The sequence below is a fragment of the Phaenicophaeus curvirostris genome, chromosome 7, assembly GCF_032191515.1.
Source record: "Phaenicophaeus curvirostris isolate KB17595 chromosome 7, BPBGC_Pcur_1.0, whole genome shotgun sequence".
NCBI classification, from domain to species: domain Eukaryota; kingdom Metazoa; phylum Chordata; class Aves; order Cuculiformes; family Cuculidae; genus Phaenicophaeus; species Phaenicophaeus curvirostris.
The window spans coordinates 32,922,806-32,942,400 of record NC_091398.1 but is presented as its reverse complement, the minus strand read 5'-3'; the positions used below and the strand labels follow the sequence as shown (position 1 = coordinate 32,942,400).

At 38.9% G+C, this 19,595-nt stretch overlaps 1 protein-coding gene across 1 annotated transcript in view; it reads right to left on the bottom strand.

Annotated features, from left to right (window-relative positions):
* Nucleotides 1-19,595, bottom strand: part of CCDC93 (coiled-coil domain containing 93) — a 41,857-nt gene that overhangs the window by 2,733 nt on the left and 19,529 nt on the right. The window contains exons 12-21 of the mRNA XM_069861510.1: nt 17,520-17,636; nt 14,693-14,755; nt 14,424-14,497; nt 13,781-13,862; nt 11,997-12,068; nt 10,836-10,907; nt 10,466-10,574; nt 8,399-8,481; nt 5,019-5,056; nt 3,688-3,772 (exon numbers count right to left, since the gene is read on the bottom strand). Coding sequence (XP_069717611.1) covers nt 3,688-3,772; nt 5,019-5,056; nt 8,399-8,481; nt 10,466-10,574; nt 10,836-10,907; nt 11,997-12,068; nt 13,781-13,862; nt 14,424-14,497; nt 14,693-14,755; nt 17,520-17,636 — 795 coding nt within the window. The remainder of the gene's footprint in view (nt 1-3,687; nt 3,773-5,018; nt 5,057-8,398; nt 8,482-10,465; nt 10,575-10,835; nt 10,908-11,996; nt 12,069-13,780; nt 13,863-14,423; nt 14,498-14,692; nt 14,756-17,519; nt 17,637-19,595) is intronic.

Below are 19,595 nucleotides of genomic sequence, written 5' to 3'. Positions count from 1 at the left end.
CTGCTCACCAAACAATCCTCCCCCAGTGATGACACAGTGAAATTAATTAACAAAAAGAAAAAAAACCAAAAGGGAAGGTTGTGATGCAACACCAAGATCTTGATCTGGTTGTTTGTCAGCTGTGCCTTATGGGGAGGGAAGGAGACATCTTTACCTTCCTGTGCCACACTGTACTTTAGCAAGACCCACAATCTCTCTTTTCTCCTTGTGCCGAAGTTGTGACAACCACAACTTAAAGATCCTAAATGTGAAAAGGACTGGTTCTTATTAAAGAACAGACTGCCTTCCTCTCAAGGGACCTTCTAATGTCATTCCTCCATCACGGAAAAGTTTGCTGCTAGTCTAGAGAATAAATTTTCCCTCCCTCCCTCTGATGCTAGGGCACAACCACATAAAGAAAGCGCTGTGGTATTCCTCTCCCTAAAAATTCTTTTTGCATTCTCTCTGACAGGCTTTCCCCTCCTTAATTGTGACAGGGGAAAACGTAATTGCACAAACTGCAGGAATCCCCTGCAGCCTAAACATGCAGGTAATTCCTCCACAGCAGAGCTTGATGCATTTCTAGATTTATGCATCAACATAGATCTTACTAATTCTTATGTCTAGAAGAAATGAGCAGATCCCAGACCTCCCTGGGCATGAACACTGCTGACAAGGTACGTCTCCTTTATAAAGCCAGCTGCTGCCCAGAACATCAGTGAATCTCTCGTACTATAAAAACCTGCTGACCCTGGTAAGTTAAGTCATGCTTAAGGAAGAAAAAGCATGAAAGGTGTTAATGCAGAAAAAAACATTATCAAGTGTACCATTCCTTTAGGATGAGGCTAAAAGAAGCATTGCTAAAACATCTAGGAGCTACATTCTTGTGAAGACACAAGACCTTTGATAAACTGCTTCCTTTATGAATGACTGAAATTTCTTGACATACTCCTTTCAGCAGAAACTAGCCAGCTCTGTCCTCAGAAAGACTCCAGAATATCTTGTTATCACACTAAAATGCTTGTTTGCAAGTTGCTTGTTCTTGATACTAAGTATGTCTGATTTCTCCTCAGGCCTCTTTTCCAGTGCAGTTACAACCCAATGGCCTTTGAAAACTGAAATTTCTCCTCAGGTATAAGGTCTTTGGGGCTGCATGGAAGACAGTTAAAGTGGATGCACTTTAAGAATGAATTGTGAAACTGACTGTGAGCAATTCTAAAGGAGTGCAGACAGAAGTCTAATAGATGAGACTAAAGCATTCTGGGGATGAATAACCCTTATGGCACACAACTAGCCTGGTAAAAAAGTCAAACAGACATTTCCTAGGCAAAGAATAAGAAAATCTTCCCTTTTGCTGCAGAGCTGTCCCCCAGGGAACTATGTGAATTGTTAAAACTTTCTTAGCACATGTTTCTTTTCCGTATCTTCTTCACTGGCATCGAGAAATCACTAAATTTTTTTTCTCTCACTTGAGATAAGCTTAAGCTTTTTCATTCAGAAACTCATTTTCCTCTGTTAGCTGTAACTGCCACCACCTGCTGATCCAGACACCTACACCAAGGAATTAAATGCCACTTAAACTCTCTCACAATATGCCAGTGGCCAAACTGCCGGTGCACGAATAAAGAACAAGTGATGGGAGCTGCCATTGCTTTCAGCAACTGTCAGAGATGCTGAAATTGTATTTTCCCCCAAAATAATGAGCCACCTGACATGATAGCTCCCATTCACTGCCTACTCTTTGTGTGTACATGAAGCATTTGAGCATACAGGACGAGAGTCCAGAATGATTTTATGCATTTCCAAAATTTAACAGTTTAATTGCAAGAATCTGAAGTAAGTCCCAGCAGACCTCTTGGTCTGCTTTCACTACTTGCACTTGCTCTACTGTAACTCACTTCTGTGTGTTTAGTGGAGGACAAGACAGAAAATGAAACACTGAACTCCTGGACAGTTTCAATTTGCAGCAGTTATGTGCTGCAATTAAAATAATGTCATTCTTCCAGAAGAAAGAAATGTAATTATCTTTAAACCAATCTTTATGAGCCAGAATTGTGTTACCCTAAAGTATTTTCATAATCTCTGTTTGACGTTGAGTCATTCATTATGTCGACAGCCTTGAAGACAGAAGGATGACCCATACATACAATGTCCAATATCGCTATTCTTTCTTCAGACAGGACAAAATGACATTAAACAAGAAGTCAAGCAAATAAGAATTACTCATTTCAAAAAAATGCAACAACCTAGCCACCTCTTCCAACACAGCAGTTTACAGTAGATGTCATAAATTTTTATAGTGGAGTATATTAGTGCAAGAGAGCTTTATTACAGCTCCAGTTGCATCCTGTTCTGCTTTTTCTACATACACATGCTTATCATATTTTGTACTTGAAGTTTCTATTTAGCTACTGAGATAAAACAGCCTAATACCTCGACAGACTGCACTTTCAGCAAATACTCTACTATCTATTGATTCACAGTCATAGAATCATAGAATCATCAGGTTGGAAGAGACCCACCAGATCATCAAGTCCAACCATTCCTATCAAACACTAAACCACATCCCTCAGCACCTCATCCACCTGTGCCTTAAACACCTCCAGGGAAGGTGAATCAACCACCTCCCTGGGCAGCCTCTGCCAGTGCCCAATGACCCCTTCCGTGAAAATTTTTTTTCTGATGTCCAGCCTATATCTCCCCTGGCAGAGCTTGAGGCCATTTCCTCTCATCCTGTCCCCTGTCACTTGGGAGAAGAGGCCAGCACCCTCCTCTTCACAATCTCCTTTCAGGTAGTTACAGAGAAGCAATGAGGTCTCCCCTCAGCCTCCTCCAGGCTAAACACCCCCAGCTCTCTCAGCCGTTCCTCATAAGGCCTGTTCTCCAGCCCCTTCACCAGCTTTGTTGCTCTTCTCTGGACTCGCTCCAGAGCCTCAACATCCTTCTTGTGGTGAGGGGCCCAGAACCGAACATAGGATTCGAGGAGCGGTCTCACCAGTGCCGAGTACAGAGGGAGAATAACCTCCCTGGACCTGCTGGTCACGCCGTTTCTGATACAAGCCAAGATGCCACTGGCCTTCTTGGCCACCTGGGCCACTGCTGGCTCATGTTCAGTCGCTGTCAACCAACACCCCCAGGTCCCTCTCCTCCAGGCAGCTTTCTAGACAGACTTCTCCTAGTCTGTAGCTGCACAGGGTTGTTGTGCCCCAAGTGCAGGACCCGGCATTTGGCCTTGTTAAACCTCATCCCATTCGTCTCAGCCCAGCGGTCCAGCCTGTTCAGATCCCTTTGGAGCCTCCCTACCCTCCAGGAGGTCCACGCTTCCACCCAGTGGAAGTGTCCTGGAAGTGTTCCACCCAGCTCCAGCTGCCTGAGAAACCAAGCCTGAAACACAGGTCTGACTATGCCCACACAATCCAAATGAAGAATTTTCACTGACTGAGGCTGACTCAAGCACCTACATCGCTACAGAGCCAATAATGAAGTTAAGGGGTGTAAGCTTCCCACCCAGACAGGAGTGTTGTAATACACCTCTGTTCTACTCTGTGGCGAGCAGTTTCTTATGGATGTAAAAATAAGTAATGCTTGTTAGTTGCTTGCTTAATTTTCACCTCACAAAGTGCATTACTCCATGCACATTTATTATCCAAGAAGCTTTTCAGAAATAATTCCTGGGTTCTAGCAAAGAAAATGAGAAGAGTCTCAGACCTTCATTCGATTCTGTTTGATGCCTTCTACAATCTGCTCCATCTGCCGTAAAAACTGCTCACGGGAACCAGAAGAAGCCATTGCTCTGGAAAGGAAAAAGATAACAACTGATTGGGATGTGGGACAATGTGTCTCATCTACAGTTGTCTCACACACGTAGCTATGTCCAAGAGTTCACATTAAGTTTTACACAGGAAAATAAACAATCTTTGTAATCACCAATTTCAGGTAACAGCGCAGCTCTTCAGCTGGTATAAACTATCACAGAGATGGGAACAGAGACCACAGAGCTTATCACAAACGTTCTCCCTGTCAGTTCAAGTCTGTTCCTTCCTCTCATCTGTCGTACAGAAATAAATTACTATTAACTAATGAAAAGCACCAACTTCAGAAAAGCAGTTATTGTGAATATTAAGTCAAGTAGAGGACTAGTACTTCAGTAAATATCTAAAAAATGATTTCATGCCTTAATAGGGAAAGCCCAGAAGTAATTTTAGACTTGTAAACAGATCTTAAACAGTTAAGAAAAATAAAACAAAGCAAATTTAACACTCCACCCCCCTGCACACCCACCCAAAGAAACCAGAATCCAAACCCCAGCTGTCAATTACAGCGTTGGTTTCTACAGACTGGATGAATCAAAGGATCTCATCACTGAGCAAACCAGAGGAATAGTCCCTACTGGAAAGGAAAGCATCTGAAATACTTAATTTGTGGGGTTTGTTGTAATTAAAACTTTTACATATCACAACAGGAGAAAGAATTAATTTAAAAAAAAATCAAAATATCTGACCAAACACAAGTAAGACAAGTGATAGATGTTAGTGAAGACATAATAAATAAATTGGAAAACACCCAGAAGCTTGCAATTTCACAACAGAATTATAAATAAACATATAATAGGAAGAATTGTTTAAAACTGTTAAAACTGTCATCTGCTCCCTGGAATTCTACTGAATTGTGGTTAGTCTATAATAAACATGTCTGAGATGTCAGAGTCTAATGTTTTGTACACAATGTAACAACTACAACTTCACAAAATGTACAAAAAATATGTACATTAATGCCAGGAAAATGATAACTAAATGATTTCTTTCCATGACTGCAAATGAAGGGCCAGATATTAAAAACATGTTGGCTATAAAAGTCAGGTAATTCCAAGTGTTTGATTCCCCAAATATTGGCTTAAACAGAATTAGCAAACTATTATATAAAATAGTTTCCATTAATAAATTCTTTTTTTAGACTCTATAACACGCGCCCATTCCCACTTTTCCAACCAACCATGCCAGTCATCTCAACTACCAAGAGAAAAAATGACCATTACTTACTGGTGAAAGTTGTCATGAATAGAATTCAGTAGGTTAACCTGTGAATTTGGAAGAAAAAGAAATAAAAGAAGTAATTATACATTTGTCATTTCCGGTATGAGTTTTCATGGACAATAAAATGAAATTAGTTAAAAAACAGACGATATAGATGTTGCCCTCACAAGCACCTATGTGGAAATCACCATGAGCTTTCTTTTGGAAGAAAAAACATGAGCTCTCTGTATTAGTAACATCTGTGCCAAGGGAGGAACCACAGAAAGCAGAAGCAAGTCTTGGGCCACAACTGAGGGTTTGAGTTTAACTGATTGCTGTGGTGTGAGCTAAAGTAGAATCAGTTTTCTAACTTCAGCTCAGTCTCGTCTAAGTAACTTCATGCTCTGAAAGTTAACTGCATGCTTTTTAGATGGTTTCCCTCTAGAAGTGACAACATGAGGCACTGGTACGCAGAAAGGCCAATGCTTATATGTAAACCTACAGCAACCAAGGCCATCCTTGAGCTGGTGGATGCCATAAGTCAGAGGCAAAAAAGGGTTTCACCTGCAGGGGGGCTCAGACAGGACAGGTGACCCCAAACTGACCAAGAGAGTATTCCATCCCATGTACATCATACTCTGTGTGAAAGAGAGATCATGAGGTTCTCTCTTCTTCAACGGCTGACATCTCCAGTCAGAACCCCATCGGTCTGTTTGCCCCCAATCCCAGATCCGTGTGCTCCTGAGCTGAGCTACCTCCTAGCCTCAGGTCCTTTCTCTCGTGCCTGTTCTGCAGCATTTGCAGTGATGTACAGTTACCAAGGGGTGGGGGCATGAGTTCATGTATCTATATATATTATGGGATAGGATAGGATATAATTATTATTATTTCATTAAAGCTATATAGTTTTAGTTTTCAACGTGCAAGTCTCTTCCTTGCATTTTCCTTTCCCTTTTCCCTGTGGGTGGTCAAGGGAACTGAGAGACCAACTGCTCAATTTTAGCTGCCAAAATGGACTGGGCTGGGATTAAACCATGACACTGACACCCAATTACACCACTGGGAATTTTCCAGCGTGCTACTTCCAAAACTAAGGCAATGAAGCAAAAATACATTGTTACTTGCTGTCTTGTATGTATTTTACAGGCTGTTAAAATGAACTTCTAAAAAGTACAGAATGGCATTCCACATGCACTACTTCAATCGCGGAATCATAGAATGCCAGGTTGGAAGGGCCCTGAGGGATCACCTGATCCAACCTTTCAGGTGATAGTTTAAATGAGACGGCCCAGCACCCTGTCAAGCTGAGCCTTAGAAGTGTCCAGTGTAGAGGAATCTACCACTTCCCTGGGGAGATTATTCCAATGTTTAACTGTTCTCATGGTGAAATGAGATACTAACATTGCACTGAATCAAGACAGAAACACACATTTATACCAACATCAAAGGAATATTTTGTTGCTGTCTAAAAATCCCTGAGGGAATTGAATTATATGGATTGAATATTTTCTATGCAAGCATCTTTGATTTTTTCCACATACTGCTGAGAGCACTAAAATTCACCAAGTAGAAATTAATGTGATTCTGTCTCAGCTCTGAATAACTCCTTGCAAGTCTCCTGTGGTTAAACCTTCCAAGCAGTTCTCCTTTTGATGAATATTTAAAAGTATTCTGCACTAAACAAACCTAAGTGTTGCAAACAGAATCATCTGCCTCACTGCTATGGAAAGCTAAACAGATTTCTCCCAAATCTAAAATCTTCCACCAGACAGTGATAAGCACACGCATGGCAGAACCTGCAGTTGTTCCTTACCTTACTTCGAAAAATTCAAATAAACATATTCTGAACAGACTCCAAAGCAGCTGAGATACTTAAGAATTCCTGTTACTTAGAGGAAAGACATTACTGTACAACTCCTCAATATGTGCCAAGTCCACATCCTTGCTTCAAAATATTTCCAATAATCATGTGTGTAAGAACATAAATACAGTGTATACTGCAAAACATTCAAGTCATGAGAAATAGTACTGCACAACTACTGCATGGCGAGGGTGTAATGTGTTACATTACCGACAGTGAAAACGGTGCAGAAACCTCACAAATCAAAAGACATTGTGAAAAAAAGTTTAAAAGCATTTTGGAAGTGAATCTTTCACAAATTATGATCAAAACTATCAACCATGCTCACAGAGAACCTTCATGTCAGAACTACAACTTCCACAGCCAAAAGTTCCATGCTGTCTGCTATAGTTATTTTACAGCAATTATGCTCAGCGTATTTTATGAAAGGGTTGATTTTGGGGGGAGAAAAAAAGGGGAGGGGGCAAGAAAAAGCGCAAGCATATTCCAGAAATCTTTGTGAGGCACAGATGCCAAAGCCACCTTTTGCACATTACCTGGCAATAATTACTTGCTGAAACCTTGGTTCTAATATTAAAAGCAACTCAAGGGAACCTCAACTATATTACATATTTAACAAAGTTAAGAATGCTTCAGAAGACATTCAGACCTCTCTCTCCTGTGACTGACATCAAGAGAAAAGAAACACTTGATCTATTTATTTGCCTTTTGAAATTATATCCATGTAAGTGAAGCTTGGAACCAAAAAAAACCCCATAAACAACCAAAACCTCCAAAGCAGGCACTGAATAATTTTCACGAGAGCACTCCCAATTTACAAAACAATGAAATACATCTGCTCAGTGTTTTGTTGGCTGTTTTTTAAGTGCCCATTTCAAAAACAATCTCTTTATGCTTGCCCTTAAAACTAATAAAAAAAAATAAATAAATTCTGTATTAAATGCAAACCTAGGGGAGAAGTTGAAAGTAACATGGATTCCATAGCTGCTAATTAACACAGTACTTTACATCTGGTACACTTATATAATACAACAGGTTGCAGATATTATGAATACATTTTACCATCTGGAATAAAAAAAAAAAAAACAATGAAAGAGAATGGAAAAACAAAGCATGGGATGATGTTCTCACAGACTTAGCTGAAGACATTTGCCAGCCCCATTGGCAGCCATTAAACCACCCACTCTCGCACAGGGATGCAGGTTTCACAAGCAGGCATCCTGAATATTCAGGATATATCAGACCTTATATGGCATCATCACTGCTAGTTTATAAGAAGCTGATGCTTGAGAAACTTTCAAGGAAAATTCTTAATGGTACTGTCAGGAGCCAAACCAGTTTAAGTCACACCACTAATTCCTAAGTAAGGATCTAGGGACCATTAGGTAGAATAATTTTTAGAAACAGCATCCTCTCACGCTAAACTAACTTACTTACAAAGACTCTTAACTCTGCTCTGACAGACCTGAATGTGGTGAAAGCGAATTAAAAACTTTTTCTCTCCTTCTCCACAGACATTTAGAGAACAGCAATAGCATTTTCTTACCTCCTTTTCCAAATATACTTTCTTATCATCCAGTGTATTATAAAGAGTAAAGAACTGCTTTGTTTCTTTGTGAGTTGCTGAGACTGCAAACAAAAAAAAAGGGTAAAACAATAAAAGAGCATGAAATGAAACAGAATCTGTAAAAATACTTGTAGGCTTGATATAACATACTTTCCCCTATCAATAATGGAGCACACATTAATAAATTCTGGAAGACTATTCCCTCTGCATGTAGATCTCCATCAGAGTTCACAGCTATCAGGTTTTATGGGAACACCACAGCTCAGTGTTTAAATAAGCCTCAGCTGCTGACAGTCCTTTATGCGAACATGTGTTGGCACTATCAGCTGTGCTTCCTCACCATTGTCTGTTCATCCTTTTTCTTTTTCCCTTTTTACCTCCTCTTACAATTTATTCATGTTGACAGGATCAAGTAATACTTCCGTTTCAAATAACACTTTCTGATTTAGGTGACTGTAGTAGATGTTGGTCATTGCTTGGTGGGGAAAGTAAGGCTCAGACAAGCCTTACAAGATGATAACTGATACTCAAAACTGCTAAGTGTTTGTCTATTCTTTAGTTCTTCAATGCCAAAGGAAAATTAAGATACTTGTGATTCCCGGCGAAAGGGTCCAACAGAGAAGGACAGCTGACAAAAATTGTTATAGTTCATAACATTAAGCACTGCCTAGAACCCTGAAGCTGGAAAAAAATGTATAGGTTAAAGACAAACCCGAGTGAAATCATGCTCATTTCATTAACTCTGAAGGCTAATGAGTTGTCACCTTTATGTAAAAACTTTACTGAGCTGATACGCTGGACTAAGCTTTTGAACGGAACTGTTTACAGACAGCAAGAGCTCCCTTCCATGTTACAATGTCAGTGAACATCTGAAGTTTTATAGAAATTCCAACTTTTGATTTGTACAATGCTATTCTCCAGCTGAAGCCCCAGAGCAACCCACAGCTCAAAGCTGAATGTTTCAGTGGCAGAAATCCAGCAGTGGCTACACCTGCAGCAGCTAGATGTTCAGGACCAAAGAGCTTTCTCACTGCCTCAGTATAATTGTGACACATGTTCTGCATATGCCGTAGCCTCAAGAAACATACTGAGTCCTGGGAGACTGAAAGCACTAAGAAATTCAGAAAGTCTGGGATAGGTTGACAAATTAGTAAGGGCTGTTCAGCATATTCCACAAAGATTTTCCAAATGCTGAAATAGCCTGCTTCTTGACACACTGCACGAGCACAAGGATCACCAACAGGCTTCCTTCAGGCGCGCTCTTTTGATGAGTTTGCTTTTTTTGCACAACTGCTGTCAAAGTGAAGAGGCCTTTCCCAAACCATTTCCTTTGTGCAGTGCTTCCCTTCCTTGCTCTGGCAGTCACAAATCTTTTATGGGTGGATTCCACATACCAACTCAGAAGAAAACCTTTCAGGATATCTACTGGGTTAAAAAGTTGTACTGGCTTATGGGCACACAGCAGAGCAAGGTAAGACAGGTGCAGAAAGAATAGGAAGGAGGAGCCAGCTGGGTCATTGATTCTCCTGAAACCACAGCTTAATGTTAGCAAAGGAAGAGGTTCAGTTAGGTCAAAAATAAAGCAAGGAATATGGGAACTTAAAAGCATTCTAGTACAGAATCACTGAGGTTAGAAGGCACCACTGAAGATTGTCTTATCCAATGCCTCTTGGATCACAGTTCAAATAAAAAGGTTTTCCCAACTCTGAAGATCACCTGCATTTTTCAGGACTTAAATGTATAGCAACCTCATGTGTAACTGGTGAATTAAGGACTTTCTAAATGCACTGGTCATTAACCTAAATGACTGAACTTAATGCAAACAAAATTTACTCCAGAGACTTTGGCATCATTTCACCCTCAGGAAAATTCTTATAGCCAACTTATAAAACCCTAAAAATAGGGTGTGTAACATAAATACCAAAAGACTCTTCCAATACCACAAAATTAGCAAGTGCTGTTGTTACATGCCATATGCTTAAAATGCAACTGCCCTCCTTTCAGGGCTTTAGCCTTCAGCAGGATATTCCTGCTTGATATACATACCCTGACTGTAAAGTTCAATAAATCTCTTCTGATACTGTGTTAGCTCAGCTCGGCTGGGTACTTCATCAATCTTGCGTTGCAAAATGGCTATTTCTCTGTTTCTTCGTGCCTGAATAGAAAGTTAGGGGGGGAGAAAACAAAGCCGCTTCTTGTTCTCTTCTTAAAATGGATGAAGCCCCCCCAGCAATATTTTGTTACTAAATAATTATTTTTTTTAAAAAAAAGTGTTGGCTGAGGCTCATTTTTTTTTTGTAATTGGTTTGTGACAGAAAAGCTTTTAAAACTTAGAACAACAAAAAAGTACAATAAGTTACAAGATAAGAAAACCATCAATCATTTTGTACAAGTAAATTTACAAAGAGTTACTCACCAATAACAGCCGGATCTTTTGAAGTTTCTCTTTCTCTGTTTTGTACTGCTGTTCTATAATCTTATTTGACTCCTAGAATTTGAGAACCCAAAACAATTGCGTATTATAGTAGCAAATGAGAGATGCAGTTGCAAAAAATGTGCAGGTTGGGTTTGTTTCCTGCATTGTCTATCTTCTATTTAATGGCTTCCACAGTAACACCACCATTTCCATTATTTTTTTTATCAATGATTCATAATCTGCACTAAAAAACTGACATCTTTTACTCCAAAGAAATGCATTTTGCTAGCTTTTAAGTCCTTGATATTATAGTTTTTAAGATGTTGATAGTTTTTCCACTGCCTTACTACAGCCACACTTTAAATGAAGGTGTATGTTAGAAGATTATCTGCACTCTTTGCCTGAACATTTATACTTGGATTCAGTAGCAGGGTTAAGGATAAACGCTGCCCAGGATATACACCTTCTGAAATGAATTCTAGATTTCCTGGATTGTGGACAGATAATTTTCTAAATGAGAAAAAAACAAGACTTAGGTTTACATTTTAATTTTTTCATGCTGTGTTCAGGAGGCGAGCAGCATGATGGAACCTGTAGATCTACCTCATTTCATAAGTATAAATGTATCAAATGTTTACTTCCTGAAAATACAAGTAATTCAAGCTTTTCCTTTTCTGTTCATTCATTATTCATGGCCATCAGCCTGGATGCACTTGTGTTAAAGTGTAACTTCTGACAGCTGCTCATGGCATGCAATGCACTGAGCCACTGAAAACTTGTGCTTTCTTTCTTCAAATAATTCCACTTGTAAGAAAAAAAAAAAACAAACAGCCAAAAGAAATGTGCTTTCTGAGGAAGACCTGGTTTTGTCAGAGGTTTGCATTACTCTTAGCACAACATCCAGAGATTCTTTTGAGAATTTTTGAGAGTTTGTCACACGGATTCTGCAAGAAAAATGAGGAACACCGTGGCTATTTCCAGTCTAATATATTTTTATGATTATTAGCCTGAACTGTGGCCTTACCAGTGGGGGAGAACAGAATTTTTCCGAGACTGCAACAGGTACTTTAAAGCTTACAAGAATGCCACAAAACTCAGAAGGGCCTAAAGCAACATTTTAAAACACAAATTGAAAATAAAAATGTAGACATTTGCTATTACCTGTTCCTCCCCGTTTTCCACTGCCTCAGCTTTCAAATTTTCAATGTTTTGTTGAAGTCTCTCCATTTCTTCCTTTAAAACAAAAAAAGTTTTATGTCACTTGTAACTGAGACCTTTCCTCTTAAGAGAGGAGAGCAGGAAGCTTGACAACACACACCTCTAACAAAACTATGATACTTGATGCCTAAGTGTGTAAGATTAAACAGTGTTCCTTGCTTAAGGGTAAGACATGCATTAATAGTCGGTATATAAAACTGCCTGCTTTTATCAAACACAAGAGTAAATTTATTTCTTACTTGAAAATAAACTAGATCCAGCTAAGACAACTAATGTGTGACATGGAAAATTAAACTTCAGAAGCAAAGGAAAACTCCAATAGCAATAGGATAACACGGGTCTGCAACACACAGCATGTGTAAAAGTGAACAAACCTAAACTCTACTTGCAATATAGTTTCCATTACAGTCCTTCAGAGTTTTCCAAAGGAGTATGTATGGGAAAATGAGGTTTCTACACTCAGTCTATACCTCAGGGCACTATTTCTTTTTAATTCTTTTCATTCTATTAAATCCCATCTGCTATTGTTTAAATAGAAGAGAATGAAAACAATTCTCTCCGATTACATTCCTAGGCAATCCATAAACACAGCAGTAAACAACACAGCAAAACACAGTAATTAAGCAGTAAAACTGAAATATGCTCTGAAAACTGAAATAGCTTCATCTCAGTCTTGTCTCTTTTGGTGGGCTGCTCCAAAGCAGGGGCCTTATGAGGAGCAGCTGAGAGAGCTGGGGTTTAGCCTGGAGAAGAGGAGGCTGAGGGGAGACCTCATTGCTCTCTACAGCTACCTGAAAGGAGGTTGTGGAGAGGAGGGTGCTGGCCTCTTCTCTGAAGTGACAGGGGACAGGATGAGAGGGAATGGCCTCAAGCTCCGCCAGGAGAGGTTTAGGCTTGACATCAGAAAAAAATTTTTCACAGAAAGGGTCATTGGGCACTGGAACAGGCTGCTCAGGGAGGTGGTTGAGTCACCTTCCCCTGGAGGTGTTTAAAAGACGGATGGATGAAGTGCTGAAGGACATGGTTTAGTGTTTGATAGGAATGGTTGGACTCGATGATCCAATGGGTCTTTTCCAACCTGGTGATTCTATGACTTCAGGGAACCCTCCTCTTTGGCACCGTACCTCTCCTCAGGTCACTGTTGGCTGCGTCAGCCAAGAAGAGACAATCCAGATCAGGCTGTCAAAAGCACAGGTGGGAATCTAGACCAGCACAACCTCTTAACCTACAGTGTGGTGCTTTCTGTCAACCCACCCCAAGTTGCTATCAGCAGAACGGTCATGGGAATTAGTAGAGCCACAGATGTGACCAGTACAAGGATGGTTTGGCACTACACGTCTAAGAACTGCCCTATATTAAAGAGTCCAGTCCCAACAGATAACAGAATACCACGCTAATTCAGATGCCTTGGCAGACTTCCTTACACCTCCCTGCCTCATGGCAGGAAGCGAGTCCTTCTGATTAATCCAGTTCCAGACTTCCTAGTCATCAGCCTTGTTGCAGATATGACACTGCAGAACTGGGCAATTGTCCGTAATTCTGCCACAAATCAAGCCAGTGGCAATAGTCAATATAAATCTGGAAGTAGCAGTAAATGGGGGTCAGGGAATGGGACAGGGGACAGATGACAGACAGGGACACACAACACAATGACAAATCAGGCAGCAGTACAATGCTTATTTACCAAGTTTTAAATGAATCCTTATATAAGAAACCATAAACCTTACCCTACAATGTGCCTTGAACTCCTGCTCCTGGCTCTTTAGGTTTTCATTCATGGCCACCAGTGCTCGCAGGCTCTGTAATACGCTAAATTTGAAGATCCAGTAAACCACATTAGATTTTTAGTTTCTAATTTTAAGATGTATAGCTAGAAGACATTAGAACAAGCTTAGTTCTTAAATCAATATCCAATAAAATCTGTGTAAATTAAAAAATCAAATATCAACACTGATATATCAAACCAAAAATAAAAATAAAAACGTAGTTTTACAATCAGTATTGTGATGATTTTGCTATGTTCCGACCTCACTGTTGTGAAAGTTTTGAGAGCGTCTCCTATTTAATTTATACAAGGTGAAAGTTTCAGATACAAAGAAAAAGATTCAGGAAGGCCTCAACTTGTCAAATGTGTCTAGGGTTCCTCTGCTTTTAACACCTACAATTATTTTCAACTACAGACAGATTGAAAGCTTTCATTCTGACTGAATACTATGGTAATATTTTCCTGCCTTTGGAAAATGGGCTGGAGAAATGTTTAATTTTTAAATTCCAGTTATTTGTTTAGATGAACAAAACCAAAAAACATTGAACGATTCATTTTAAAGCCACCACTTCTCAGAATTTCAAAAGTCACAGGAGAATTCTTACCTAGAATCTGCCTGAGATTCTTTTGTTTCCAGGGCTGCCAATTCCTTGTCCAGCTTTTCACTGTAACTCTTAACCTAAGGGTTGCAATTAATAAATTGAAACATACCTCCAACACACAAAATAATTCCTGGTACACAGCTTTCCCACACCATGGGATCAGTGAGTTAAGCTGTTAAACAGTTTCACCATTTAATACATCCCTCCACACTCTGAACTTATCAAAAATAATTCAGCTAGAATCAGTGCACAGAAAAACAAAGAAAGATTACCTCGGTTAACGTCTTTTTTGCTTCAGTACATTTTGCCTGCAGATCAGCACATTTCACTTTCAACTGTTATGAAAGAGAAAGAAAAAGAGTTTAATTGTATAATCACACTAATTACACCTGTAATGAAGAGTATGTAATGGAGCTGATAATAGTGGTTGGCTATTATGCAATACGCCAGCCATCGGAAACTGTCTTTCTTGAAACCTGAGCCAGCTGTTGCAGTTTCCCAATTCCATCCTTACCACACAATTGTACCTAGGATGTCCTCCACAAAATTAAGCTTGAGCTAACAGCCTCCAAGAACACGGACTGTTCTCACAATGCAAGGGCTATGGCTGTTGTGTTCTAGTATCTATATATTTCAACTGGCCATGCCTCCAGAATGTATCCTCATTGTCTGAGGAATAACTGCTGCTAGATGTCAGCCGGTGAACATAAGTCAACATCTGTTCAACACCTGTAAAACTGTGTTAGAATGTCCCTAAACTTGAGCAAATATCCCCAGTGCTAAAATGCTCCTAGTCACGAAAACAAAGCATCTTATCTGGAGCAGGCTTGCAAGCCATTAGCTCAGAGCGGATGCTGAAAGCCTGCATATGACTCCATTCTACCATACACACAGAGTGTATCTGTAACTCCCTTCATGTGTATTTGTCTTATGGCCTCTGTGGTTTAAAGGAAGAGCTAAAGTGTGATAGACACCTAACACAGTGACTTAGGATACCGGGAACATCCTCACCTTTTCTCCTGCTTCTGCCATTCCAAAGATTTTGTTCTGTGATTTGTGTTTCTACTTCAGGAAAAAAGCCCTCAAACTAACATGGGAATTCAGGCAGGATTTAACCGTCTGTAAGCCCATATAATGACTTTGAAAACCTGACTCTTCATCCTACATTTAAATACTAGGCGTTGTCAGTATTTTTTCAATAACAGCCATAAATTTGACAGGGCACCAAAGAAAATTCATACTACCAAAGTGTTAAAAGAATACAAACTCAAGTAAAAAAGAAGTGTAATTCATTTCAGTATATCATAATTATAATGTACGATAATACTAGTATTTCACCCTAGAACAGAGCGGAATTGTGACAGACATTGCATGCACTCAACACACTGCACAAATAATAATTGTAATGTTATTGACTATGAAAAAAATGCTACTTTTAACAGATGGGCCATGCCAGACAGAAAGAGAAATGCATTAGTTTAAGAAAAATGAAACTAGTTTGGCATGTTCTAGAGGAAATACATTCTAACATTTACAAGTTAAGCCACTGTTATACTGTGTCCATTGAAAGTACTTTTTTGTGAAAAACAAATTAAGAAGAACCTGTACTCATTCTTCATAAAGCTTTACATTAAACTTGGAAAAAGAAGAAGGAAGAAACAAAGAACAGTATAGGCAACTGGTTACTCCCATTTGTTATGGATGCTTTATTTTTCCAGCTCTATCTAAATTCAGTATTTCTTGAATGTCAGTCAAAGACTTCAAAAACTGGTTCACATGTTTTACCGAAAGGATATTAATTTAAAGGGTATTTATTGCTTCAAAACATAAGATGCTATTGCACTGTATAACACTGTTATATTGCATTGCATAATAAAATATTTTATTTTATTCTCATTAAAAAAAAAAAAAAAAGAATGGCAGGTCCAGTAAGAGTCTGAGCAGGAAGGTTTAAAGTCTTCTGCTTCCGTAGTTATACCACAGTAGACAAAGCTTTCAAAGCGATTTTTTTTTTTTTTTTACAGCTGTTGTTTGTAAGACAGGACACACTGCTGCCTCATAAAGTGTACCATACAAGCATCTATCTTTTGAAGCCACTGCACCCCTACATTTAATAGGTACAACCAGTTAAGATGGCTCACATAGCATTTAACGGGTAAAATCAGTTAAGATATGAGGTGTTAACATGTCGCTGACAAAAGCGGAGCAAAACAAACCAAAAAACAGATGAAGGCTGCTAGAGCAGTGCTTTACTTGACAGAGTATCGACCACAGAAGTCATCAACAACAGTTCTTCCTCAAGTATTATTTATTTTTTTTGGCAAGCTCTTCAAATTACTGACTGTGACGCAATAGGTTTTCATCAGATTCTGCAAGCTAAAGATGCTTGGTGCTGGTTACAGCAGTATTCATAATTAAAAGCAGCATTTCATTAATGGCATGGCTTTTCCACTTATAATTTTCTGGGTTTAAACGGCAATAGCCTAAGTAGGCTGAAATACAGGAGCAGTGGTTCTTATTCTTTCTTATATAGATGAATAGAACATTAGTCAAATTCAAGAGCTCTTTTCTCCCCCTTAAAGCAAATGTGAAGATGTGAACCAAGCAGTGATGGTGCAAAAACACCCACAAACAAACAAACAAGGAAAAGTGCCATCATAGTGGGTGAGATAAGCTGGTTCATATAAAAGGACAGAAAGGGACAAAAAGTGATTGGTAGCATATTTTAGAGTAACTTCCTAAATTGTTTCTTGAGACTGTGAAAAGAGCCCATTCAACACCACAGCTAAGAAGTCAAATGGAGATACTCTGTTTTTCTCCAAGCGTGGTATGTAAAAAGTAATAAAAAAAAAGGAACAGCACATTTTGATTAGCTAGCCCCACCCCCAGACAGGGCTACAAAATTTTTTAATATAAACCCAGTCACATTGTCTTAGTAATAAATGTGCAAGCAACACATTCAGAGATGTTGAAATGAATGCTCAGCATGACAAATTGCCAGTGCAGAAGATAGCTTGCAAATCTTTTCTGTACGGCAAAAACTTTGTGATCAACCACATTTATCAATGTTTTCTTCTTTATTACACACACAATACTTGCCTCTTCCAGGAGTTTGGTTTTCTGCAAAATCTGCTTGTTCAGAGATGCCACCTTCCTTCTATGCTGTTGGGCAGCTCCAAGCCTTTCTGGTCGCTCCTCAGCAGAAAGCTCAGATTGCTAAAATGAATAATAACAACAGCCTGTTGGACATCCTGTCATTACTTTTTGCTTCTTCGATGCTCAGGAAATGCCAAAGTGGGACAGACCTGTGATATGTCTTATCAAGTGCTGTGTCTCACAAATTATAGAAGGAATGACTTACTGATTTTCAAGATAAGGAAGTAGCTGCACAACTGAATTATATCCCAAAGGTAACAGGTAAAGCAAGCTAAAAAATAAAGACAGGTATCCTGGGACAAGTGGGAAATACCATAGTATAGTGGAAGAGAGGTGTTTTTTTTTTTTTCGCACCAACATTACAGTTAAACCTGGTAGAGTTCTTAAATGCATAAAATACAAACACATGAAAAAAATACCTTAAGCAGTGATAGTTACTGAACTTGTTGAATTGTTGAGCGATTATAGTTGCTCCATACCCTAATAAGCAGATCTAGAAATTTCAAAGGCCTTGAACAATTGTGTATTTAGATTCTGACATACAGGCTTTGATGCACCTTTATACTGAGTGATAATGACATACTCAGTGTGGCACATATATTTACCATGCTACACTTTTCATGTATGTGCAGTCTATGGATACCAGCCTTTGAAAACTCCTCAATCCAGCAGGCATTGCCAAGAAAATGTCTCCTAAATACATAAAGACAGCAATCTGGATTCAGTCTCCTCTTCTCTCCAAATCATGAAAGAAAGCTGCCAGAAACATTCTTTACCAGGAATAACATTTATAATAGCAAATTTGTGCTTGCAGTAGACAAAAGAATGATTAAAAATCAGTGATAGCTAGATGTCCAAGCTGATTATTCACATAAGCATTATTTGCACTTTTTAAAGGTTCTCACTTTACTACTTACATCCATCTGATTTGGTAATTTGTTTCATGTACTTAAAACTTCTTTTTCCAGGTATTTAATTTTCCAATATTTCATTTGAAAAACAATTAATATTTAACTACTTCAGGTGCTAATTGGCAGAATCTGTCGAAGACTTCAATGCTAAGTGCTTTTTTAATAATTGCCCAATGTTGACCACCACCACAATGTATGATCAGCAAAAATATTACAAGAAGTATGAAATAACCCTCACTCGTACTTGCTCCTTGTATCCTCTCTAGGCAGATGAAAAAAGTCATAATTAACAGCTTAATTTTAAATGAAAATAAGAGGCAAACCCTGTCTTCCTCTTCTCTATTTGCTATGTTATTCATAATAAAAAGCAGCTTAATGACTTATACTTTTACATCAACAGTGAGAAAAGACCAATTCTGACAACTTTTCCTAATAATTCACATACTTTGTTAGGAAAGAAAAAAATGCAACACCTGTAACACTGAACTATTCAACAAACTACACTTAGATTTACTTACTCCTCTCATCATTTAGCCAAAACACATTTCCTCATCACGTCCCACATTCTAAGACCTTCTCACCATATAATTAGCCTATCTAATATGCAAACAATGCAAATCAATAGAACTAGAAATACAAGAGAAAGAAACATGAGCTGATCCACCTGAGACTGACCTTGCAAAAATGAAAGAAATTCATACGGTATAGCTTTGGCATAAAGAAAAAGCCACAGCTCAATAAGTGGACTGTTAAAGCTTGCTTTGTGAACATGAGAAAAAACATCAGTGTAACATAGAGGTTTCTGCAGAAAAATCCTTCTAGTCTGCAAATGAAAGCACTAGGGTCAAACACCCCATGCTGTCTAAGCAGGCTAAGGATTTGCTCTGCAGCAACACTACAACTTGAAAGTTATCGAGGAAGGAAGAAAGCACAAAGTATAGAAGCTACTTTGCTTTTACACTGCTATTGTTACCTGGTCTCTTATCATACTGAAGCAGCTGCTGCCTTCTGAACATAATCTAAGAAAGCTGTATCTGAGCACTAGCGTCTCTGACTGTTCAACATTATCAATTTGCTATTCTATCTCACAAGAACTTCAATTAGATGT